General features: G+C 43.9%; 3 protein-coding genes across 4 annotated transcripts; 2 read left to right on the top strand and 1 right to left on the bottom strand.

Moving 5' to 3' along the window:
• Nucleotides 1–639: 639 nt before the first annotated feature.
• On the bottom strand, nucleotides 640–6,976 carry wdr20b (WD repeat domain 20b). The gene is made up of 4 exons (XM_053887063.1): nucleotides 6,691–6,976; nucleotides 3,910–4,092; nucleotides 2,381–3,823; nucleotides 640–2,138 (listed from the first exon to the last, which is right to left on the bottom strand). Exons 1-4 carry the CDS (start codon nucleotides 6,937–6,939, stop codon nucleotides 2,082–2,084), a joined length of 1,932 nt encoding a protein of 643 aa, XP_053743038.1. The 5' UTR covers nucleotides 6,940–6,976; the 3' UTR covers nucleotides 640–2,081.
• Nucleotides 6,898–12,412, top strand: hsp90aa1.1 (heat shock protein 90, alpha (cytosolic), class A member 1, tandem duplicate 1). 2 transcript variants are annotated; one of them, XM_053887062.1, is made up of 12 exons: nucleotides 6,898–7,050; nucleotides 8,015–8,112; nucleotides 9,410–9,559; nucleotides 9,635–10,001; nucleotides 10,080–10,213; nucleotides 10,287–10,592; nucleotides 10,675–10,840; nucleotides 10,908–11,098; nucleotides 11,176–11,323; nucleotides 11,386–11,654; nucleotides 11,727–12,060; nucleotides 12,147–12,412. In XM_053887062.1, exons 3-12 carry the CDS (start codon nucleotides 9,410–9,412, stop codon nucleotides 12,254–12,256), a joined length of 2,175 nt encoding a protein of 724 aa, XP_053743037.1. In that variant the 5' UTR covers nucleotides 6,898–7,050; nucleotides 8,015–8,112; the 3' UTR covers nucleotides 12,257–12,412. The 2 variants fall into 2 exon arrangements, with proteins under 2 accessions (XP_053743037.1, XP_053743036.1); XM_053887061.1 differs by lacking the exons at nucleotides 6,898–7,050; nucleotides 8,015–8,112 and adding an exon at nucleotides 8,622–8,766.
• Nucleotides 12,413–12,601: 189 nt separating this feature from the next.
• hsp90aa1.2 (heat shock protein 90, alpha (cytosolic), class A member 1, tandem duplicate 2) lies at nucleotides 12,602–16,973 on the top strand. The gene is made up of 11 exons (XM_053887416.1): nucleotides 12,602–12,767; nucleotides 13,528–13,677; nucleotides 14,067–14,433; nucleotides 14,513–14,646; nucleotides 14,719–15,030; nucleotides 15,111–15,276; nucleotides 15,351–15,541; nucleotides 15,620–15,767; nucleotides 15,856–16,124; nucleotides 16,188–16,521; nucleotides 16,589–16,973. The coding sequence occupies exons 2-11, from the start codon at nucleotides 13,528–13,530 to the stop codon at nucleotides 16,699–16,701; spliced, it is 2,184 nt and encodes a 727-aa protein (XP_053743391.1). The 5' UTR covers nucleotides 12,602–12,767; the 3' UTR covers nucleotides 16,702–16,973.
• The last annotated feature ends 8,163 nt before the right edge of the window (nucleotides 16,974–25,136 follow it).

A 25,136-nucleotide genomic window follows, 5' to 3' on the forward strand; every position in this document is an offset into this window, starting at 1 on the left:
CAAGCATGGTGGAATGGGTGGAGACAACTGAAAGAAGGGTAGCAGCAGGGATGGTTTAGACTGGATACAAGTGAGAAGAGGCAGAGTTGAGGTTGCAGAGGTTTCAATTGACCAAGAAGTTGAGGCTAACAGACAAGTGTATCAGGTGGAGAGGTTTGAATATAGAGTTTGGGAGGACAAATTTGTACATGAGAAGAGTCGAAAGTGTGGGACGAGGAGAACGCGAGGAGGAGAGGCGTGACTTGGCAGGAAGGAAATACAGGCTAAAGCAGGGCTGGCTGACCTTCTTGTGTCAAGGATTGGGACAATACTCGTGTTTCTTCGAGGTTACCCCAAATTTACCAGTTATTGAAATTGAACACAAGGAATGAGCAAAACTTGCCAAGTGTATCTCTTCATAAGTAGTGGGAGTAGGATCAGCCAATGCAAAGATTTCCTTACATGTTGAAATGTTGGCATAAAAGCAACAGGAAAGCAAACTTATATTACATTGTACGGCTTAAAAGAGAAGTGTTTTACAAATGAAAACCTCTTCAGCAAACAGGAAGGTCAAAGTCCTCCCACTATGATGAATGCAATGAATCCATATGACACGCTCGGAACTGAAACAGGCTTCAGAAATTCGACACAAAAACATAGTCTGGCGAAGCAGTTTAATAGGCGTCACATGGGGGAGGCGGTTCCTACGGCCCCTCTCCCCCTCCCTCACCTCGGGCACGTACACCATCATCAACACAGTGTCAAATGTTTGTTCACAAGTTCAGCATTAATTGCGACTCACACTAACAGATTTCATGGTAGTCAGTCTTGATTGTTAGTTCACTTCACACACACGCGCGCGCACACAAACACACTCAAACACACACTGACAGATGAGACTAGTGCTAGCGGGTGAGGGGGGGAAGTATGCCAGCGTTAAGTCTTCCTGTGGTTTACCTGAGCTCGGAGTGACGGCTGAAATACACTGCTGCCTCCTGCCTGTAGTAAAGAAGTCTGCGGTGGCAGGCTGTTCAGCTCTACCTATGAGAGAAGACTTTTCCTATACCAAACGTTGCATTAATAAAAAATACACCTGAATTCTCTTTCTGTACAACAATAACAACAACAAAAAAAACATCTGCATATTCAAGATTCATTTTAATATTAGTTATAGTTTCTGTATTAGAAATATCTCTATCTTCTGAAATGAGGAGCTAATGTCAGAACGGTCATTTCATCCATAAATCATTCAAGTACAATATTTACATATATAATACAGTCCGTATCGTCAAACAATATTAAAATAAATGTTCATTAGATACAAATCTTCCTCAATGATTTATATTTCAACCTTGTTGAGGAGTCCTGAAAATGTAAAGCCATTCTCCTCCATTAAGTGCAAACGTTTCCTCCTCACCAAATAAAAAAATCTAAGATTGCAGACAAGTGCTTTCCAAGACCTTCCTCTTTATACTACACTTGTGTTCCACTGTTGAAGAAATAGGGGGCGAGGGGGAGGAGGGTTTGTGCAAATACACGATCAAGTGAGATATATTTCGTAAGGAAGTAGAAAACAAGTCTAGTGAAGAGGTGTCGGCGTTTTCTGGCCGCGCAAGAGACACCCCAAAAACACGTATATGTCGGAAGCATGTGACCACGGCTCCCGTTCCCTTTATTATGAATGCAAGAAATCAATAAGAAAAAGTCAAAAATAGTTGGTCTGCTCTAGTCATTGAAAACCTACAGGCACAAAGGATTGGACACTAGAGTTGATCCGTTGAACTTGATATGATTGTAGAGGGAAATATCAACAGTTGCAATAAACCTTTAGGACAAATAGCAGCCTTTAAATCCCACCCGAGCAAAAAAAAAAAAAAAAGGGGGGGGGGGTGGGGGCGAGGATCTAACCCTGACTCTGCCTTTACTGGTGATCTGAGCAGCCGCAGTATCACAGAGAGCGTCTGGGTAGTTGGTAGTGGAAATTGGAGGCGACACTGGCGCTCGTGTTGTGTGTGACGGTGACCGAAGAAGCTGCAGGGCTGTGGCTCGGTCATCCCCGTCTCTGGTGCACGGAGCTGTGACTAGCAGCGCCTGCACTTGGGCTATACTACTGTTCCACTGGGGGAGTTGGCCGGGTTGTTTTGAGACGAGAGCAATCCCTGCGGAGAGACAGACGACACACATTGATAACAAACAACAGCGGGGCTTGTATGAGACCAAAGAGGGTCGGGTCGGGTCGGGTCGGGGGTTGGGGGGTAGATGCGCTAATGTAAATCACGAGGAAAACAAAAACCAGAAGGCTGCGCACAGTGACGCTAGCAGCTTCTGGCCGGTCAGTGCTGGATACAATGTGAGCTTAGAGGTGTCACATGACAGTGTCGTCGACAGGCCTGTCACTCACCACTTTGCCAGGCCTAGCCCATGTGCAAACGAAGCCCTCCTGACAGGCTGTTACCAGACAGTCCTCCAGGAAGATTAACACAGTGAGTCTCTCGTGAGCGATCTTCTTGCACACCAGGGGCTCCAGGAGAGGCACGTCCTCCATGCGCGGGCACAGCGTCGTGCCCAGAGTCTTGGCTGTATCAGCTTTTGTCGTCCTTGAGGAGGTCAACTGGTTGAGCTTGTCACTGCTCTTGCTGCTGATGTGGCCCATGCTGTGGTTCCGCTTGTGGTCTTTCTCGTGGCGCTCCTTGCGAGAGTCGTGTATTGACAGGGTGGCGAACTTGCTGACGCCTGTGGCTATTAAAGCGCTGTCAATGATGCTGTTGCCTTTGGTGGTTGTGGTTGTTGTGGTGGCGGCGCCGGCGCTGCTGCTGTTGTTGCTGCCGCTGCTGCTGCCGCTGCTGCCTGTGTGACTGTTTGGGGTGCTGCCTCCTGCTGGATTGGAGGCTTGTGGCAAGCTGTTGGACCGAGGCAAGGAGCCCTGCAGAGAGTTCACTGGGTTGCCGCTGGAGCTGCTATTGCAAACGTCTTTGCCATTGGTGCCGCTGGTGTTAGTGGTGTTAGTCAACGAAGTAGTCGTAGTTTGTCCAGTGGTTGGAGGACTTGTGGCACTCATGACGTTAGTATGAGTCCGAGTTCGGGACAAAGGAAGGTGGGGGAAGAGTATGTCTTCAGTCAGGTCCCACAAACACAGCTGGGTGTCTTGGCCCACTGAGCCAAAGCGGTAGGTCACGCTCACAGGCCTGCTGTCCGTAGAGTTCCTTTTTGAGAGACGGGACTGAGCGCTGTTAGCTCGGTCACGACCAGCGCTGAAGTGAATCTGCTCGAAGAAATCCTCGTCGCTCCCGCTAAACTCAGCGGGGAGGTCGCCATCCTCCACACTGGTGGTACAGTGGTCGAACGCCACCACACTCACCCACGACTTGTGTCCGTGGCCGCGCGCGATCACCCTGCAGTCTGAAAACGACCACACCGTCACGAGATCGTCCTCCCCGCCGGCCACAATGTATCGCCCGTCAGGGCTCCAGCACACGCACAGTAACCCCCCAAAGTAGCTCTTCATTGTTCCGTGAAGCTCAGCCGCGTCGAAGCCGAAAACTCGCAGGTAGCCGTCCTGGCTTGCACACGCCAAAAACTTGCCATCCGGAGAGAAAGCAAACTCATTGAGAGCTCCCTCACCGACTGTCCATCTCAGCAACGGGTTCCGGGCTGACTTGCTTTTGCAGGTATGTACAGCGTAGTTCTCCCCCTGCTTCAAGAGCTGGTAGTGCGGCGCAGTGGTGCCACACGTGTTCTCCACATTGTACAAGTACATACTGCCACTGGAGTGGGCCACCAGAAACAGACTCTCGGATCCAGGAACCCATCGTACGCACGTCACTCTGGACTTGTCTATGAGTCTCTGAGGAGAAGAAAGGAAAGGAAAAGCTTTCTGATCAGCCCGATCAACGGTGAGCAGTACATCTCATGATGGAACACAGCACCCACCTCTTCATTGAAGAGCTTGCTGGTTTCCTTCTTGATGGGATCTATGAGTTGCACCTGGCCTGCTGAGAAGCCGACCAACAAGGACACACTCTCCGCCGTCGCAGTGAGTGGATTGAAGTCATGACATGTGGGCTGCGTTCCTTTATATATCCGCTTGTCAATAGGTTTACTGAGATCAGCCGCCTGTCATGGAAAGAAGTACACATAGCAAAAACACAGTTAACAACAGCCCTCTAATAAGAAAAGTGCATATCCAGGAGGAGCTTTGCTGCCTCCCTTGGGTAAAACGGTGGGTTAAAATGACTATCTGAAGATGAACATAAACACATTTTGTCGAATCATTCCAGTGATGATTGGATGGAGCGTCTCAGACCATCCACTCACGTTTGTACTAATGCATTCTGTCAAAACAGAGAAGAGTGGGCAACACAATTGTGTATTCAAAACATACAACCATATCAGTTACGAGTGGGGATAATACAGTTGGACGGATTTTCGGACTTAAAGACAACAACAACTTCAAGAGATAGATTTAAACAAAGGAGTTCACATTATATTCTGTTAGAAGTCTGAATTATATGGATTTTCATGAGTTCAGCAGATGACATGAGACAACTGGAGACGTCAGTGCAGTCACAGAGGACGCTCAAACATCGCCTTTAGGATAGCGATTTCATTAAACCAGTTTCGAGTAATTGTCGTCTCCCATCAGGTTCCTACCTAGATGGATTTAGAATCCATTTTTCACAAGGCATTGTTTACATAAATGCAAATGAAGTGGGGCTCTATTGCAACACAATGCTTGTTTGTGGTGTTAAATGTTGAATAAAAAGTGTATATATAGCATATATTTTTGGTTTGACCTTGCACAATAATTTTCTTCTACTTGTATAAAAATAAATTCATCAATTGGGGAAAAGGTGAGATTTACGGTTTTGTTCGTCTGACTGACTCTTGAAAACGACTTAAAAAAATACCACATATTATAGGTACAGTGAGCACTAAATAGTGATGTTTAATCTAATTGAGAAATGCTCCATTTGTCGCAGTGGGCTGCATCCCATTCTGTGACAGATCCCATGAAAGAGTTAAGGACAATGGCGCAATGGAGTATTTTGGGGTGAGAAAAACATTTACAACAAATTCGTCGTGTAATGCAGATTTGTTCAGCGATATCAATGACACCACACTTAATAGTGTGGTGTCATTGTCATTGTCATGTTAAACTGGGTCGATTTGAAAGACATGTATAGTCTGCATCACTTTTGTAATAGCTGTTCAACAATTCATTCAAGCCATTTGGAAGGTCCAGATCTGATCATACAAACAAACTTCTGTGTCTTGACAAACCGTCTGGAAGGCAACTGAAGTTCAAGTTCAAGTGCAAGTGGCTAAAATTGGATTCAGTCAGCAGCCACAACTTGTTATTAATTCTGACACACAGGAGATCATTACCGTTATTCAGAGGGGGGAAAATAAAAAGGCCAATGCTGCCAAAAGCCGTTGTTCCGGGGTGATTACCGCTGCATGAGTAGATATAACCAAACAAAATGAATTGTCCTGGAAAAACATGTTAAGAGCGACAGCATGTTATGCTCTATGCTTGTGTCACTTATAGTGTATGTCACAGAAATACAACGAAGGTGCTTCACAGACTTGTGTTAAAAGGTCAAAAAAAAAAAAAGAAAGTCACATCCGACTTACGACTGGGATCGGTTCCGATCCAACCGGTCGTACGCCAACATTCAAAATAGCCGACCCGAGGGTTATAGGTACTACTGCAGTGGTAAATTCCACTTGTCTGGACACGAAATAGCTGCCTTTAACCTATGTTACATGTTCGCGTCAAGACAAGCGTTTTAAATTAATAATAAAAGCAAATAAATTGGTTTGCTGTAAAAAAAAATAGTCCTTATGAATTTGGTGACTTGCCGAGTCATCATTTACGGCATCCAATACAGGGTTTAGTACACAATGTCCTGGATCCTATTTTCACAGCGGCATAGGTCAAACTGATGTTACTATAAATAAAAAGACAAAGAATAAGAAAAAATAGAAATAACATGCCTCAGTAATCACTGTGTTACAAGAAAGAAACCTTTTATTTATGCATTGGATTCTCTTGAGGCTGATAATACTTTTTTTATACTATTTAAATTGAGATGTGCGCCAACCAAAAAAGTCAGAACAATAAAAAATAATTGATAAAAGCCCTGAACAAAGTAACGTAGAGAAACAAATTGAAAAGATACATTTATGTTTTGGACCTATGAACAAAAAACGCTAAATTGGGAGAAATAATAGTTATTGTACGTACCACTGTTTAAAAGAGTAAAAAAAAATTACAAACACACTCATGAGCTGCTTTCTATTATGAATCTCATAAAGAGCGAAACTTACGATCACTATAAATACTAGGAATTGGTGTTTGTGGGTTTTGTGCATCAAACCTTTGGAGTGTACACAAACGTAAATCAACACATGTAAAGCACATCTTGGGAAACATCTCCTCGGAGGACATGCGTTTAAACGCATAGTGCATGAATGTCCGCCGGTGAGCTTGTCATAATGTGACACGCTCCACGCTTTACGTGTTGAATGCGACGTTTCTCGTTTGTAAACAACTACGATTATGTCAGTGGAGAATGCTAATTAGCCTGGAACTTAGCAATGTCTGCTACGAGGAGACCTTTTGACAGCCTGTGAACTTGGGCGATAGAGGCTGACAACTGGTCACAGTCCGACTGGACACCACTCCTAACGGCAGACGCGCGTGCTTACCTTCCTGACGCCTTTGTAGATATAAAAGTATAGTTCCCGGCCCACATTGAAACAAATCCTGTCGCCGTTGCCGGACTGGTCGTTCACGTTGACGAAGGAGACCTTGACGGGGTTGGAGCCCTGCGAGTTAAAAGGCACCCGGTTCGGGCGGCTATATTCGGAGTGAGTGAGGAGTTTGTAGACGCCTTCCCTGGTGGTGAACTGACTTTTAATTTCGTTCGTCTCCTTCCCTCCTCCCTCCGCCGCCATCTTGGAAGTTGGCGTTCATCCTTGTCCGACTCCCGGATGTTGCCTACTGCGCATGTGCCGCTCTGTGGAAGTGCAGCGCTCATGCGTATTTAGACCTTAGCTTGGAGTCAGGTGAGGCGCAGGTCGAATAACAAATAGCATGACTTCACTGAACAAATACTCTTTTTAAGCAGTAGAAGAATCAATAAATGATCCTACATCAATATAGTATAGGTCAATCTTTTTTTCTGTTGTATGTATATATATATATATATATATATATATATATATATATATATATATATATGAAAAAAGGTTTGTATCCTTTTACATGCAGTCTATGCGCATTAAAATTCAATTTATTAACTTTTTTTTACAATGGAAAAGTGCGAAACTAATCCAAGTATAATTAATGCTGGTAAACGACTTAGACAATGTTATGTTTTAAAGGAGAGAAATTTTTCAATTTTGTTGAAGTAAACTTCAATGTTGATGGATGGAGTCACTTTACCAATCAAGAACATATTGGTAAAGTGAATGTGACAGATATCAACAGTTGTCCTGTTCCTGCCCATCTTAAAATAAGTATTGGCCTGACATGTTTGACACGCTAAACTTTAAGATTTGGTTTCTCCCAACAGTTTGGCCGCATTGTTTGTCATTTCCGCACATAAAGTGGAACAAGACGGACACAGAAGCCTTTGCTATTTTGCCAGCCAGAAGACTAAGTTGACTCAACTGGAAATCCTTGAAGCCACCCACATATGCTGGAGCAAGGACATGTTACATTTTCTTAGACTGAAAATGATCAGATCGACTCGAGCTAAATTCAACAACATTTGGGACCACTTTATATAAATAACCACACTAAAATAAATAAATGCATATTTTAAGTTGAATAAAAAATATTCAATTTCAGCATGACATGTTATAAATAATATAACAAAATCGTTTTCTTCCTCATTGATTTTTTTTTTTTCAATGCTCTCACTTTTTGCTGTTTACTGTTGCAGCAGAATATTCCAGCAATAAATCTCTCTATTTGTTCCAGTCATATCACTTTACAGTGATTGCAACACTTATTTCTGTCATGCAGTGGAACTTTCTCCAAGGATCTTCTGTCAACCAGGAACATACCATTACATAACAGATGAAGAGCAAGCACTCTACACTGCCACCGGCAGGTCGAGAGAGGTAACATTGATGTCTTACTGCTGCAGGGAATGAATGAACAATACCAGATCTGACTGAGTTGGATAAAATGGTAGCTCATGTTTAACATTGTGATTTTTTTTCATCTGTCTAAAATGAAACTGTGAGTGGTTAGTCCATCAGCATGGATGTCAATGACTTTTGAAGTTATACATTGTTGCATCAGAGAAAAAAAAAACGCACATTGAAGACCATTTTGCCTGTGCGTTTGTCCAAAGAACCCCCACAAGAGCAGCTGATAGCAAGCGTCCTGCACAGCTGTGACGTGTGTGGGGCGTAACGGGGCCTACAAGCCCAACTGGCTATCAGGAAAGCTCTAGTCTTGAGTGACAGGCACTTCTTGTGACTGCGAATCCCTATAAGGTCACATCAACTTGAAGTTTCTCGCAACCCCCCACCCGTCGCGGCCCATCTCGACACCCCCTTTACAGTTGAAATTACCTTCTGGAAGCTTCTGAATGGGAGCTTCTAGAACCCCCGCCTTTAAGTATAAAAAGACACGGCGCCTCGTGGGGTCTTCATAGAGCCAAACGGAGCTCACTCGACCGCAGACTTCGATAGGAGCAGCCTTGCCGTCTTCAAGGTGAAAAGATCAGCTCAAGAAAACTTCAGATTTCAGAACAAATTAAAATCAAGGTAAGCCTCTTTTTAAATGAATACTCTTCAAGCAACTAAACATAGAGTGATCTGGTGTTATCATTGCGGAGTGTTCTTTTCCTGATAAATGCGGCGACCACATGGCACCGACAGGGAACAAGGGGGCAGCAGGAATGGAAGGCTGGTTGCAGACAGAGCATTAAATCCAGACTTGAGAGTGGCTATTAAACTATTTTAATTCAAAAATGTGGAAAAAATGTTTCAATTCTCCACCAAACTCTCTAGTGGCAACACAGGCATATGGTGCTTATCTTGAGTTCTGAAACACTGATTTCTTTCAAGTGCCATTTGCTGCTTCCTGCTGAAACTTAAAGGTGTTTAAAGACACGTGGGGGGTGATAAAGGGATCCAAGCTCCACCCATCCTCCAAGTGTGTGACTGACAGACAGAACACATGGCCGACTGTGAACAGATGCAGCCACCCCCAGACCCACCTCCTAGACCATATGGCCAATCAAACTACACAACTAGCGTCGTTTTCCCAAGGAAATATTACTTAATACACAATGACATTCAAGGTCAAACAAGTTGTACTTCAACAGACGGGCTAGATTAAAGGCATTCCCAATGTAAAGGATATGTGCCGCTTTGCTTTAAAATTTAGCTGGTAACAATTTTGCAGATGCCTGAGAACGCCGCACACGCTATGGAGGAGGAGCTGGAGACCTTCGCCTTCCAGGCTGAGATTGCTCAGCTTATGTCCCTCATCATCAACACCTTTTATTCCAACAAAGAGATCTTCCTCAGGGAGCTGATTTCCAACTCCTCAGATGTGAGTACAGAGCATATTCAATTCAAAATAAAAGTCTTTCTCTATAGCCATTAACAATCCACCGTCTTCCAACAGGCCCTGGACAAAATCAGATATGAAAGCCTGACAGATCCCAGCAGGCTCGAGTCCTGCAAGGAACTGAAGATCGAAGTCAGACCCGACCTGCACGCACGCACCCTGACCCTTATTGACACCGGTATCGGCATGACCAAGGCAGACTTGATCAACAACCTGGGTACCATCGCCAAGTCTGGCACCAAGGCTTTCATGGAGGCTCTTCAAGCTGGAGCTGACATCTCCATGATCGGCCAGTTCGGTGTGGGTTTCTACTCAGCCTACCTGGTGGCTGAGAAGGTGACGGTCATCACTAAACACAACGATGATGAGCAGTACGTGTGGGAGTCTTCAGCCGGGGGGTCGTTCACTGTCAAACTGGACAACGGTAGGAACCTCTGCTTTACGTTACTTTATGATACTTTTTTGGGAACTGCTCACCATTTTGCTTTTGGAATTTCTTTAGGAGAGCCGATAGGCAGAGGGACAAAGGTGATCCTGCATCTCAAAGAAGATCAGACAGAATACTGTGAGGAGAAGCGCATCAAGGAGGTCGTGAAGAAACACTCCCAGTTCATTGGATACCCAATCACTCTGTTTGTAAGTCAAGTGAAGCCACTTCATTTGAAAAGTTCGGGTAAATTCAACACCTAAACACCACTTTGATTTACAGGTGGAGAAGACTAGAGAGAAAGAGGTCGATCTGGAAGAGGGGGAGCAGGTGGAGGAAGTTGAAAAAGAAGCAGCTGAAGACAAGGACAAACCAAAGATTGAGGATGTTGGGTCGGACGAAGACGAGGATACCAAGGAGAACAAGAACAAAAGGAAGAAGAAGGTCAAGGAAAAGTACATTGATGCCCAGGAGCTGAACAAGACCAAGCCCATATGGACTCGTAATCCAGATGACATCACCAACGAAGAGTATGGAGAGTTCTACAAGAGCCTCACCAATGACTGGGAGGACCACCTGGCGGTCAAGGTGAGCTGCATGCCCCTAAAAAGATGGCTTTGTCCTCCTCACAGAAGAATCCATTCTGAGATGATCTTTTGTATTTTCACAGCATTTCTCAGTGGAGGGTCAGCTGGAGTTCCGAGCTCTCCTTTTTGTACCCAGAAGGGCGGCCTTTGACCTCTTTGAGAACAAAAAGAAGAGGAACAATATCAAACTGTATGTGCGAAGGGTCTTCATTATGGACAACTGCGAGGAGCTGATCCCAGAATACCTCAGTAAGTTAAAAAATCAGATTAGAAATCCTCAAAAACAACTCATGATTAAAAATGTATTACTTCTCAGACTTCATCAAGGGAGTGGTGGACTCAGAGGACCTTCCCCTGAACATCTCCAGAGAGATGCTGCAGCAGAGCAAGATCCTTAAAGTCATCCGTAAGAACCTTGTCAAGAAGTGCCTTGAGCTCTTCACTGAACTGGCAGAGGACAAAGACAACTACAAGAAGTACTATGAGCAGTTCTCCAAGAACATTAAGGTGTTTATAATAGCCCCCTTTTACTCTCCTGAGTTCTTGCATTATTAAACTTTATGATATGCTGTTGCGTTTCTCAGCTGGGAATCCATGAGGACTCTCAGAACAGGAAGAAACTGTCTGACCTGCTCCGGTACTATACATCAGCTTCAGGAGATGAGATGGTTTCCCTGAAAGAATATGTTTCTCGCATGAAGGAAAACCAGAAACACATTTATTACATCACCGGTGAGTTAAACATGATCTGACTCCACCAACATGATCTGATAACATTTTATTAACCCGAGCAGGTGAGACCAAAGACCAGGTCGCCAACTCCGCCTTCGTGGAGCGCCTCCGCAAGGCCGGCCTGGAGGTCATCTACATGATCGAGCCCATCGACGAGTACTGCGTCCAGCAGCTGAAGGAGTACGACGGCAAGAACCTGGTTTCCGTTACCAAGGAAGGTCTGGAGCTGCCTGAGGACGAGGATGAGAAGAAGAAGCAGGAAGAACTTAAAACCAAATTTGAGAACCTCTGCAAGATCATGAAGGACATCCTTGACAAGAAAATCGAAAAGGTAAAACTTGAAAATTAAACTGAAGCCATTTCTGTCCTATGATCAGCATTCAACCCATTCTTATTTCGACAGGTTACAGTCTCCAACCGTCTGGTCTCCTCCCCTTGCTGTATCGTCACCAGCACCTACGGATGGACCGCCAACATGGAGAGGATCATGAAATCTCAGGCCCTGAGAGATAGCTCCACTATGGGCTACATGACGGCCAAGAAACACCTTGAGATCAACCCCATGCACCCGATCGTGGAGACCCTGAGAGAGAAGGCGGAAGCCGACAAGAACGATAAGGCTGTGAAGGACCTTGTCATCCTCCTGTTCGAGACCGCCCTCCTGTCCTCAGGGTTCACCCTGGAAGACCCCCAGACACATGCCAACCGCATCTACAGAATGATCAAGCTTGGTCTTGGTAAGTCTGTTGACCACCAAAAAAAAAAAAAAAGTGTTCGATGCAACATCTGGAGGGATTTTCTCTAACAGTTACCTCCACTACAGGTATCGATGACGACGACTCTCCTGTGGATGATCTGGTCCAGCCTGCTGAGGAAGATATGCCAGTTCTGGAGGGTGATGACGACTCGTCAAGAATGGAGGAAGTTGACTAAAACATTTAGAAGACTGTGTCTTTTTTATTTTGTAAGTTATATGCCTCCTAGAAAACACTGAATAGGTTATAATTTGGACAAAAAAATGAAATAAATGTGTGTTTTTGTAACTTTTTTTATTATTATAAACACAATTTATAATAAAATGCAAATAATTTTACCCAAGTCTGAGTCTTTGATCCTCCTTTTTGAATAAAGTCTAATTGAAAGGGGAAGAATCACAAAGGCACTTCACTCGAACTTCCTTCCCCTTCAACGGGGCTCATTCTAAGCTCCACCTCTTTATCCATATAAGGACACAACCGGCGTTACTGTAGCACGATTGACAGACGTATTGGCCAATGAGCGGTCCCAGCCGGGGCTGCAGCGAGGAAGAGTCGAGATGGTTCTGGAAGCTCGTCTCGGGATTCTAGAAGACTCGTGCACGCTATAAAAGTCCGCTGCGGCCGCTCCAGACGTGGACACCCCTTCAACTTAGCGCGCTACATTCCGAGGAGAGGCGACTGACGAGGTAACCTCGATTTATGTGAATGCCATTATATGATACAGAATTATAATCTACTATTATTACATACATTTATTGCATTTATTGTCATATTATTTGTCGCAGCCCTGTTATTGCCTTGATCATGTCTTGCTTTTCGTATTTTAGATGTATTTTAACATCATTTACTGTAGCTTCTGTCGGTCTTAAATGTCAATATGTTTCAAAATATTCATGTAAAACAAGCGAAACATACTAATAAGAAATATTGAAACATCCTGCTGTTCGATATTTTAAATAAGGCTGAATATTTAAAGTGTGAGTTAACACATTATTATTGATGCACATAGGTTAATATTGGTGCTTCACCCCCCAAAATAAGACTCCGGTTCAGATACGTGCAGGAGGTCGCTTCATTCCACATGGAAGCCTCCAGATAGTTTCCTCATCGAGGTACATTCTAGAATGATGCTCTGTCGCTTGTGAGCCACAAGGTGGCGCACACCGCTGCAGCCATAAAAACAGTAAACGAATGGTGTACTACACGCTTGCTATTCCCATGTATGGTGAAGTCTGGTGTGAGAAAGGTGGATTATAGAGAGGTGTAACTGTCTGTCACACCATCTGTCTTCACTCTGATCCGATGATACACCCACTTAAATCCACAGGAATGAAACTGTTCACTTCATGCTTCAGTAATAATATTAACACTGATGTAGTTAGCATATATTTGTGTGTACTAATACACAGAGAGTGTATCTCTGAAGCGCCTTTATCCTTGTTACAGATGCCTGAATTACATGACCAAACAATGGAGGAGGAGGCTGAGACTTTCGCCTTCCAGGCTGAGATCGCTCAGCTGATGTCTCTGATCATCAACACCTTCTACTCCAACAAAGAAATCTTCCTTAGAGAGCTGATCTCCAACTCCTCAGATGTGAGTCTGACTGTGATGACAACTTGTTTTTTGCAGTGGTAATCTTAATATTACTGTAATTACACAAGTTGAGTATGCAGTGCACTTCTACTCGATGAAAAAATACTCCTCCAAGACGTCTTACTGTAAATGGTTGTGGAAAAATTGTTGCTAATCGGACATCAACGTTTTGGCTAAAATATTTTCTTGCTTATTGAAATGGGGAAATAAGAGAATTATTAGTTAATTTTACCACTGTTTGACTAATCCAGGCAATATAATGTAACGTAACGTAACGTAACGTAACAAATATAAATGTGGAACCCGGAAGTCACTGCGACAGATAAAAGGGGGAAAAAAACCCACCACCCAATTCAGAAGTTTTGATGCTTCTCACTTTTTATTTCCAGGCTCTGGATAAGATCCGATATGAGAGCCTTACTGACCCCTCCAAGCTGGACTCCGGCAAAGACCTGAAGATTGAAATCATTCCCAACAAGGAAGAACGCACCCTGACCCTTATTGACAGCGGTATCGGCATGACCAAGGCTGACCTTATCAACAACCTGGGTACCATCGCCAAGTCCGGCACCAAGGCGTTCATGGAAGCTCTGCAGGCTGGGGCCGACATCTCCATGATCGGCCAGTTTGGTGTGGGCTTCTACTCAGCCTACCTGGTGGCTGAGAAGGTGACGGTCATCACTAAACACAATGATGATGAGCAGTACGCCTGGGAGTCTTCAGCCGGGGGGTCGTTCACTGTCAAGGTGGACAATGGTAAGCTCAATGTTCATTTACATTTCGATCATTTTTTTTCAAGATGGACTCTTGCAGCAAACATTGTCTTCTGCTCCAGCTGAGCCAATGGGACGCGGTACAAAGGTTGTCCTTCACTTGAAAGAAGACCAAAGTGAATACCTTGAAGAGAAAAGGATTAAAGAGATTGTCAAGAAGCACTCGCAGTTTATTGGCTATCCCATCACCCTCTTTGTAAGTCACCGGCAGCTGAACGTTTCTGTGAATACTGAGGTTCTGGTATGATCTGGAATTCATGTGATCCAGGTGGAGAAAGAGAGAGATAAGGAAGTGAGTGACGACGAAGCAGAGGAGGAGGAGAAGGACAAGAATGACGAGGAGAGGGATGAGGAAAAACCAGAGATCGAGGACGTTGGCTCGGAGGAGGAGGACGATCATGACAAGTCCTCTGACAAAAAGAAGAAGAAGAAGAAGATAAAGGAGAAGTACATTGACCAGGAGGAGCTGAACAAGACCAAGCCCTTATGGACGCGGAACCCTGATGACATCACCAATGAGGAGTATGGAGAGTTTTACAAGAGCCTCACCAATGACTGGGAGGACCACCTGGCCGTCAAGGTTGCCACCTGAACATCTGAAATGTTAGGATGAACATGGAACCTTTGAGTCACACTTTGTTGATTGATCTGTGTCTGCAGCACTTTTCCGTGGAGGGTCAGTTGGAATTCCGCGCCCTGCTCTTCGTGCCTCGCCGTGCTCCCTTCGACCTCTTCGAGAATAAGAAGAAAAAGAACAACATTAAGTTGTACGTGCGACGAGTCTTCATCATGGACAACTGTGACGAGCTGATCCCAGAGTACCTCAGTAAGTATCGACCTTCAAACGGAGGAGATGGCGTCTGATGTGTCGCTAATACCTGTTTTATATGTGATTCCTAGATTTCATCAAGGGAGTGGTGGACTCTGAGGACCTTCCCCTGAACATCTCCAGGGAGATGCTGCAGCAGAGCAAGATCCTGAAGGTCATACGCAAAAACCTGGTCAAGAAGTGCCTGGAACTTTTCACTGAGCTGGCTGAGGACAATGATAACTACAAGAAATATTATGAGCAGTTCTCCAAGAACATCAAGGTAATACTGCGTCACACTTCTGTCATTCAATGATCCATTATGTTTCACGTAAGCATGGTTTTTGATGTTTTTTTAAAGCTTGGTATCCATGAGGACTCTCAGAACAGGAAGAAACTGTCCGAGCTGCTGCGTTACTACACCTCCAGCTCTGGAGATGAGATGGTCTCTCTGAAGGACTACGTGACACGCATGAAAGACACTCAGAAACACATCTACTACATCACAGGTGGGTTTTTCTACACGATCTAAATTCAAGTATTGGGAAGTTTTTGTTTTCGTGGCATACATGGCTGTCTTAAATTGTTGGGTTTCAGGTGAGACCAAAGACCAGGTCGCCAACTCTGCTTTCGTGGAGCGCCTCCGCAAGGCCGGCCTGGAGGTCATCTACATGATCGAGCCCATCGACGAGTACTGCGTCCAGCAGCTGAAGGAGTTTGAGGGAAAGAACCTGGTGTCCGTGACGAAGGAAGGCCTGGAGCTGCCTGAGGACGAGGATGAGAAGAAGAAGCAGGAGGAGAAGAAGTCTCAGTTTGAAAACCTGTGCAAGATCATGAAGGACATTTTGGAGAAGAAAGTGGAGAAGGTAAATACGACGTCACAGTGTGTGTGCTTATTCAAAGGCAAGCTGACAAGTGGTCCTCCACAGGTTACAGTCTCCAACCGCCTGGTCTCCTCCCCTTGCTGCATTGTCACCAGCACTTACGGATGGACCGCCAACATGGAGAGGATCATGAAGGCTCAGGCTCTGAGGGACAACTCCACCATGGGTTACATGGCGGCCAAAAAGCACCTTGAGATCAACCCGGACCACCCCATCGTTGAAACTCTGAGGCACAAGGCGGAAGCAGACAAGAACGACAAGTCTGTGAAAGACCTGGTCATCCTCCTGTTTGAGACCGCCCTGCTTTCCTCAGGATTCTCACTAGATGATCCCCAGACCCACTCAAACCGCATCTACAGAATGATCAAGCTTGGGCTTGGTAAGTTCCCCTCTCTCTGACGCTGACTTTCTGTGCTCATGAGTTAAATATCCGTGTGGCTTTGCAGGCATCGACGAGGACGACCCGACCTCAGACGACATGCCGCCCGCCCCTTGCGAAGACATGCCACCACTTGAGGGCGATGACGACGACAGCTCCAGAATGGAGGAAGTGGATTAGGCCTGTGTTCCATTTGTATTGTTAAAAATTAAGAAATATTGTTGTAAATGGGCTCCGATCAACCGGCTGTCTCCTGAAGACATTCCCTTTGTTGCCAGCTGTTGTCTTAGTCGAAGTATCTATCATGTAGGATTCACTCCCTGATACTGTTCTTTTTCTCTTATTTTGTTTTCGTTTTGTTTGTTTATAAACATTCCAGTGTGTTAGCTTTGACTGTAAATAACGTTGATACTGTTACTTGATAAAGAAATAAAGTTGGTAAAGTCGACGTGTTGTCTCGGTTGTGTTCTGAAGATATTTGTGGTGGCTATATTGGCTGTACTTGAGCAAACCAGCACAACGTAATTTCTAAAGCAAATGATTTCAATATTTGTGGATGTTAACTGTTTTATGTCATACATTTCTTTGGTTTTCTTTATGTACACATGGTCCAAAGAAGAAGTTGTTTTTGGATAAGAATAAAGTAAAGTAACTCCACGCTACGATATACGTATACATTAAACACCAAAGGTATTTGACAGAAACTCAATTTTTTATCCATTACAGATCCCTCTAAAATGCGTTATGACGGACAGAAACAGCAGTCAGTGCCCATTTCAGACAAACAAACAAAAGAAAACATAGTTATATTAAAACATATTGATAGGTATTTTAAATGGTGAATATATTTTATGGATCAACTTGCTAGTGTGGTATAAAAAGCACATTATTATTGATTTATTTTGAGGAGTAAAGAATATTTCATTGTGAGTTTGTTAAATCTTGAATGTAACATTTCAATATAACATCTATGGAAGGAAACAGACATGTAAAATGGGGTCGGGGTGACGCATATATTACGACCTCATTGTGGCCGCAAACAGACAACATAACTTCAACCACTTATTTATATCATACGTTCTTTTTTTTTCTTTGAATGTGATTCATTATCTATAATATTCTGCTCCAAAACGTAACTGCAGTATCTATTCATAACACTAGAGGGCGCTAAACTGCAAGCTATTTTTCAAATATAGCTCGCTCGCCAGAATATTCTGCTCAAAAATGTGACTGCAGTATATGTTTCCAACACTAGAGCGCGCTAAAATACAAGCTATTTACCGGCATTGCAGCGGTTTCCATGGGAAGTTCTCCATCATCAGAAGTCTCACCCGTTATGTCTCACATATTCACCCCAGGTGAGGTGCACCTCACTCTCAATTCCACACGGGGCGGACGGTGTTGCCCAAACATTTCTGTCTCGTCCACAAATCTGGACAATACACACTGTAGAATCAATGACTGGTTCGGCACTTCATAAAGAGTTTATTGTAATTTTTTAAAAACTTATATTGCTGGTAATAAATACATATCTAGATTCATAGGAGATTTTGGACGGAAATCAAGAGCAATATGTTTTAAAAACTTGAATTAAATGAATAAAAAATACAAATTTTTGTTCACTCGCTTACATTGCATATTTTCAAATCCACATTCATGAACTCTCACCTCATGAAATTCGCTCTTAAAAATATATATTTTGAAGCTATTACATTAGTTTAAAAATGTTACATTAGAAATATATTAATACAGTATGATTTGTAATCCATGATATAAACAAACCAAACAACAAAAAAGAAAACATTTGACGTGAAAAATTCCTAAAAAAATAAAAATAAAGTAGCTTCGGTGATGCAGCAAAACCTTTCAATAACACTTCAAAGCAGAGATTCAGCAACAGTATGTGGGTCAAATTTCCCCGGTGCATTAATGGCATGGCACAGTTGGGCCTCTGTTCACTTTTAGTTGACGTCATTGTGCCGTAGTCATTCACCTAAAGAGGTCAATTGGAGACAAACTAAAGAAATCTCGACACTCTGTATTGAGGAGTTGAGTGTGCAGACAGGCTGGGTGTTTAAATGCTGAAGCACTGTGGACAAAAGAGGTCCCTGTGAAAGAACACTGTGTTTTACAACTAAAGTCCAGATGACATTACTGCCACACAGCCATGATTTTCCGATTAAAAATTCTAAATATCCTGGATGTGTTACTGATAGCGGTGCCTTGGTTCTGAACCTACAAAACCGTGTTGCAGTTGACGGATCACAGTGACAGGATCTAATAATACAAGCAGAGCAGGGGGCTGAATCAACACAAGCGCTGCCACTGACACCAGGTGAGCTTGTCGTATTTACCGTCTTGCCTTATCTTGGCACCTCGTCCTCTCCGTTCCTCAAGGTGGACGTGGGTGGAAGCAGCGCTCTGACCATGATTATAGCAGTTGGTGGTGACGGCCTCATGTCGATGGACCCTGCTCTCAGTTCCACCCTCATAGTCTGAGACCAACGTCTGACATAGAGGTGATTTCAGAAGCCGTTTGACCATAAAATGTTTCAACTCCTCTGGACATTTGTAGTTGAGAGGTGAGCTCTAGAACTCTATGTGGCTTTTATATGCCTTCTAATGGCTAGATGGATGGACAGATAGATAGATAGATAGATAGATAGATAGATAGATAGATGGATGGATGGATGGATGGATGGATAGATAGATGGGTAGATAGATAGATGATGGATGATGGATAGATAGATAGATAGATAGATAGATAGATAGATAGATAGATAGATAGATAGATAGATAGATAGATAGATAGATAGATAGATAGATAGATAGATAGATGGATGGATGGATGGATAGATAGATAGATAGATAGATAGATAGATAGATAGATAGATAGATAGATAGATAGATAGATAGATAGATAGATAGATAGATAGATGATGGATGGATGATGATAGATAGATGGATGGATGCATATGTACATAGGTAGGTAGATAGATAGATGGATGGATGATGGATGGATGGATAGATAGATAGATAGATAGATGGATGGATGATAGATAGATAGATAGATGGATGGATAGATAGATAGATAGATAGACAGACAGACAGACAGACAGACAGACAGACAGAAGACAGACAGACAGACAGACAGATAGATAGATAGATAGGTACATAGATGGACAGATGGATGGATGGATGGATGGATGGATAGATAGATAGATAGATAGATAGATAGATAGATAGACAGACAGACAGACAGACAGACAGACAGACAGAAGACAGACAGACAGACAGACAGACAGACAGACAGATAGATAGATAGATAGATAGATAGATAGATAGATAGATAGATAGATAGATAGATAGATAGACAGACTGATAGACAGACAGACAGACAGACAGACAGACAGACAGACAGACAGACAGACAGACAGACAGACAGACAGACAGACAGATAGATAGATAGATAGATAGATAGATAGATAGATAGATAGGTACATAGATGGACAGATGGATGGATGGACGTCCGGACAGGCAGAGACAAACAGATAGATAGATCAATAGAAAGAATAGAAACATCGCACAACGTCTGAATCTCCTCCACATTATTGGGTTTGAAATACTTTCTTTCACTCCATGAAGACGCCAACAAATTCCACCACTGAACCTCTCACCAGTGTTTCATCGCAAGCTTCCGCTGGATTGTCAAACCCCAAGCACGACTCTCAAAAAGCAGCGCTATTAATGAGCGTCACTTCGGATTTGAGCACGGCTGCAATAACGTCGCCGCTCGAACAGCACTTCTGAAATGAATCACCAGGATCAATTAGCAGCAATTAGCTTGAGATTCTTCTGCTTGATGCTTGATGCTCGCCGCGGCGCGATGACTCACGTATGCTGCTCATTACGCCTGGTTTTCGCTCAGATCAGGAGCTCGGCTAATACTTGAAATGTCATCGCGATCTTTAGCTGACAGTCTGGTTGAAAAAGACCGGATGAAACTGTCAGTCGTAAACACTGTGTAAGGGTGGATAGTTCAGTTTCTCTCTGAATTCACTGGTTCATATCTGCATCTGTTTGTTCCTCTTCCCTCTGGCAGGAGGCTACGGTCCATCCAGACCAGAACCTCCCGTCACAGGAACAGCTACTTCCCCTCAGCCGCCACACTGTTGAATTCGTGAACAGCCTTGTTGTTATTTTTATTTATTTATTTTATTTTATTTTTTTGTCAGCACTTTATTCCAAAACACTTTCTTAGTTGGTGGGCTCCTCCTGCACCTGAGTCCATTATATAAGTGAGTGAGTTTTCTTCACCATGTCTTTTCAAAACATTTGTAGCTTAAATGAAAAACGATTGGTCCTTATAACCGTCTCAGTTGCAAGACATTCATTTTCAGAGTCCCCTGGGTGGCGCTCTATGCTCAAAAATCTTTGATTTAAACAACCATTTCCGTAGAACTTCACATTATTTTAAGCCAAGAGCGCCACCTACTGAGCTCTGAAAGTGAGGACACTGTTTCATGAAGCCTCACCAGCCTTCACTACCAATCCATGGCACATATAGTATTCAGTATGATGAAGTTCCATCAATATATTTGCTCTCTGAGTGAGACACACAACAAAACCTTACAGAACATTTAAGCAAATTTGCGTTCAACGTTATGTACGGATCCAGGTATGGACGGAGCCTTCTGTCTGTCCGCCGCTTTCATTTAGTCCGTATTTCCAACCTCCTACAACGCCGCCTCTGTTTCCTCTCATGTGCAAGAGGTACTTTATCAACACTTCTTCCACAGTCGCCACCTTTGTTTTGGAGTTTGATGTTGTCATAAACGCTGCGCAGCTCCCCCGGTGGATAAATCGGTCAACAGCAACACCGATGTAAAGAACGCATGAAAGTATGTGATCATTCATGGAAACATCTTAGGAAATGTACGTGAATTTTAGACGCAAATCGAGCATAAATGCACCATTATGGTCTGAGTTTATAGTTTAGAGTTTAGTAACAACCATGTGTTTGATTTGTCCCGCCATGTTTTGACTCTAAACTCCAGTGTTTAACACATAGTTGAGTTGTGTGTTTGCGTGCAGGTGTATGTTTTTTTATGAAACCATTTACACTTCCCTTGGGGCGGACGTTCATTGAAAATGACGGATCACCAAGCAACTTGTGTCCCGTTAAAAGGCGGTAACTGTCGTGCTGCCTTCCACCGCAGAGTCTGTTGTTCGTGAATACCTTTTGTCTGTTGCTTCTTTTGGGCTCAGAGGGGGTTCCGCGATCAATACGGAGGAACTTTCCCTGAATGAACCGACCCATAAGTCAGTCAAATCCATCATCGCCGTGATTAATAGCTGCAGCTTAAACTCCAACTTTACAGTGACCATGGCAACCAAGCCAGAGAGGAAGCGGAGGGGCGGGAGGCTAGGTGGGGGGGGGGGTCTCGCTGTCAAAAAATGTGCAGTGAAAAAGTAGAAAAGCTGGAAAGTGAAAGAAGAAACTGCGCTTCTTTCCACAGGCAGAATGTGTGTGGGCTGGCACAAACTCATTATTACTGACCTGAATTTCACCCTTGTTGTGTTATTCTCGTCTAGAAATAATCCAATAGTAACACATCTCTGTGACACTTTGACTTTTGGTTCGAAAACTCTGCTCAGAGCTTTTTCATCGTGCAGCTCTCTCACTTCAGAGCCAACACCGTGTTGGCCAAATTCTCCGAAAACTCTCGGTGACTGTTAAGAACATGTCTATTTTATATATCCAATATCCATGAAAAGAGATTGAAGCAATGGTCTCGCTGTAGCATCAGGGTAATACAGTGGGGGGGGGGAAGCATTCGATCCAGTTGAAAGCTCAATGGGTCCACACAACACGGAAGGCTCACTCCTGTGCCACTGCACCTTACAGAAGGAGAATACACTGTGAGATCAGACATTGTAACCACAGGAAAACCCACAGGTCTCACATTAGGCTAATTTCAGTCACTTTTAAAATGAGTTTTTATGAACTCACACTGATGTACTGCAGTGTTTCTTTTAATTCAGGGTCAGTGACGCTTGTGGCTAGAGGCAGGGTGCTGTGCCTGCATGGATGAGAACCCTATCAGTCAAAGACAACATAAAACTGGGAGAACTCAGTGATCTACCGATGGAGTTGTTGGCAGCTAAGGATGAAAATGATCTTCCCGGCTTGGCCTGCTTAGATACTCCTCGTGGGGTAAAGCCCATAGTCGAGAAGTTGCCTCCAAGCCTACAAGGAAAATGGCTTGCAACAGGCTCCCGCTTTAAGGAGGATCACAGAGTAACTTTTCCTCCCTTTTCATTGCTTTTCCACGCCGCCTACGTGGGTTTACAAACACAGTGGGGCGACTCGACTCAGGTTGGACCTGGTCATCTTCTTGCACAGGAGTTTCAAAGTCAACTGTGCTTCCGTCCCGTTTTTCTGCTTTCTTTTCTTGCTCGTAATGCTGTTTGACCGCTTTCAGCAGTTTGTCCGCCTTCATTCTCGCCTTAATTCCCAGCTTTTTTGCGAGCTTCTGTAAATCCGCATATTTCATTGAATCCAGGTCCTCAGCCACGTTGTCCGTATTATCCCTCTAAATCTGAAAACGGTATATAAACCAAAGCGATGCAACGGCTGCAGTCGTTGCTTCCGCTCTTCTGTGTATTTTACTCTCCGTACCTCCCTGGTCTGTACTCGGTGCTGCTTGTAGTTCTTCTCATGGGTGTTCATGATCAAAGACTTGTTTCTGTTTGCATTCTCCATTGCTTCTCCAAATGGCTTCAGCTTTCCTGTGTGAGCTTTGTAGCCAAGTTTTGCCCTGTCCAGCAACAGCCAGTCACTCACAAGCTTCTATTGTCGGGTTAAGACGCACTGTTCTTATGTAAGGTGTTTCGGTATTAAGTTTAATTTGTTTAAGGTATTAGCAGGTATTTTGTAATATTGAAGTGGATTCATATTTTGACAATGGGTGTATTCATTTCCGCGTAAACCATTTGTTTCCGCTTTCGTATAAAACCGGCTCGGGCGTGTCAGGAGCCGTCAGAAGTCAGCTTGCGGTGTTGTGTATCGGATCGTTGGGCCTCGAGATAAGTTAGTTTCCCGACGACTAAGGCAGCAACGTCTGTAAGTGCTTGACTTCATTGTGAATTCACTCACGGTGCATGTTTGTCTTGTTGCGGTAGTGCTGAGTTTGCCGATTGGGCAGTAAGAGTCTTTTTTTTGTTTTGTTGTTTCAGTTTTACTCGCTTTCACCTACGGAAATAAAGGAGCAAGGCGCTCAAGTTGTTGAAATGTTATTTCTATGTTCACGCACTGGGCTAACACATAGATGTAACAGTACATTCATGTTGTTCATTTTCTATTTAAACTTCCTTATACAGGGATAAATGCAAATGTAGATCAGTCCAAATATTTACCATGAAATGACCAGGAGAACGGAAGTGAGTCTGTCAGTGGCCCTGACTGGACTCCAAGTACTTTGGCTCAGGACTCCCGGCTGTCGCATTGGAATGCGCCGCCACGAAATAATCTTCTCGCCTCAAACCTGATGAACTGCTACCTGCTGTGACACCACGCAGCTAATATTCACTGTCAGTTTCCTATCCAGGCAGGAACACACCCACCCACACTGGGCTATCTTTGGTTTCTATTCCTCCACTAATCTCAGGCAGCATTATGCAAGGCCAGCTGCTCACTTACCCAAGACCCTCCCCGGGAGCTTTGCTTTAACAAGATAATCATAGCCACGTTCAGATTGACATTTCAGACACTCTCCACTCACCACGTCGGTGGGGAACCGTACGTCTATTACTGGATCCACATTAGAGCTGGACCATCATCATTTAGAGCAAATCACTCTCTTCATTGTCGAGCACTAACGGATGGTTATTTGCATTCAAAGTTGCAGCCTTTCTCGGCGGGAGATTAGCGCATATATAATTTGATTTCAATTAATTTCTCCTTCTTTAATCCAGCCGAGGGCCAGAAATGCTGAGCGCCGTCACTCGCCGACCGTCACTCTCCGTTATTGTGAGGTGGCGGCTTCGCAGTAAAATCAATGTATTCCACTTAATATTCACTTTGCCGTGGATTGGATCGTGGTGGCTTGTTGCGGCGGATCATGAGAGAATCTGAGGGACAGTTTTATTCCCATCTTTACACCAATCTGCAAAATAATGGGATTAGTTGTGTAAGGAGAACGTGTGCACTCCAAAGGTAAGTTCACACTAGTGGTGATGAGGCTTCATGAAGCCTCATTTTCAGACCTTGATCGTCTTGGTTGAACAATGATGGGAATTGAAATGGTTGTTTAGATCCTAAGATCATGGAGCAGAGAGCACCATCTAGTGGGCTCTGAAGATGAGGACACTGTTTCATGAAGCCTCATCAGCCCATCGCATCAATAAATAGGTGCGATCACGTCCATATGTCGGGACAACAAAGTCGCAGGTTTCTTTGGATGGCATTTGCTGAATCATTGAAAAATACGTTGCACTGCATTAACCAATCAGAGCCCAGTAAAAAAAAAAAAGTTCTGAGCTTGAACGACAAAATGTTTTGGGAGTGAAAAAGTCAGCTCCACAGATGTGAATAGACTGTGAATTTCAGCACT

The sequence above is a fragment of the Synchiropus splendidus genome, chromosome 15 (genome assembly GCF_027744825.2).
Source record: "Synchiropus splendidus isolate RoL2022-P1 chromosome 15, RoL_Sspl_1.0, whole genome shotgun sequence".
In the NCBI taxonomy this organism is placed as follows: Eukaryota; Metazoa; Chordata; class Actinopteri; order Syngnathiformes; family Callionymidae; genus Synchiropus; species Synchiropus splendidus.

Coding starts and splice junctions, on each gene's coding strand:
- wdr20b (XM_053887063.1), bottom strand. CDS start 6,939: ATGGCGGCGGAGGGAGGAGGGAAGGAGACGAACGAAATTAAAAGTCAG. Junction 4,093..6,690: donor TCTACAAAGGCGTCAGGAAG/GTAAGCACGCGC, acceptor TTTCCATGACAG/GCGGCTGATCTCAGTAAACC. Junction 3,824..3,909: donor GCAAGCTCTTCAATGAAGAG/GTGGGTGCTGTG, acceptor TCTTCTCCTCAG/AGACTCATAGACAAGTCCAG.
- hsp90aa1.1 (XM_053887062.1), top strand. CDS start 9,410: ATGCCTGAGAACGCCGCACACGCTATGGAGGAGGAGCTGGAGACCTTC. Junction 9,560..9,634: donor TGATTTCCAACTCCTCAGAT/GTGAGTACAGAG, acceptor GTCTTCCAACAG/GCCCTGGACAAAATCAGATA. Junction 10,841..10,907: donor GCTGATCCCAGAATACCTCA/GTAAGTTAAAAA, acceptor ATTACTTCTCAG/ACTTCATCAAGGGAGTGGTG.
- hsp90aa1.2 (XM_053887416.1), top strand. CDS start 13,528: ATGCCTGAATTACATGACCAAACAATGGAGGAGGAGGCTGAGACTTTC. Junction 15,542..15,619: donor AGTTCTCCAAGAACATCAAG/GTAATACTGCGT, acceptor GTTTTTTTAAAG/CTTGGTATCCATGAGGACTC. Junction 16,125..16,187: donor TGGAGAAGAAAGTGGAGAAG/GTAAATACGACG, acceptor GGTCCTCCACAG/GTTACAGTCTCCAACCGCCT.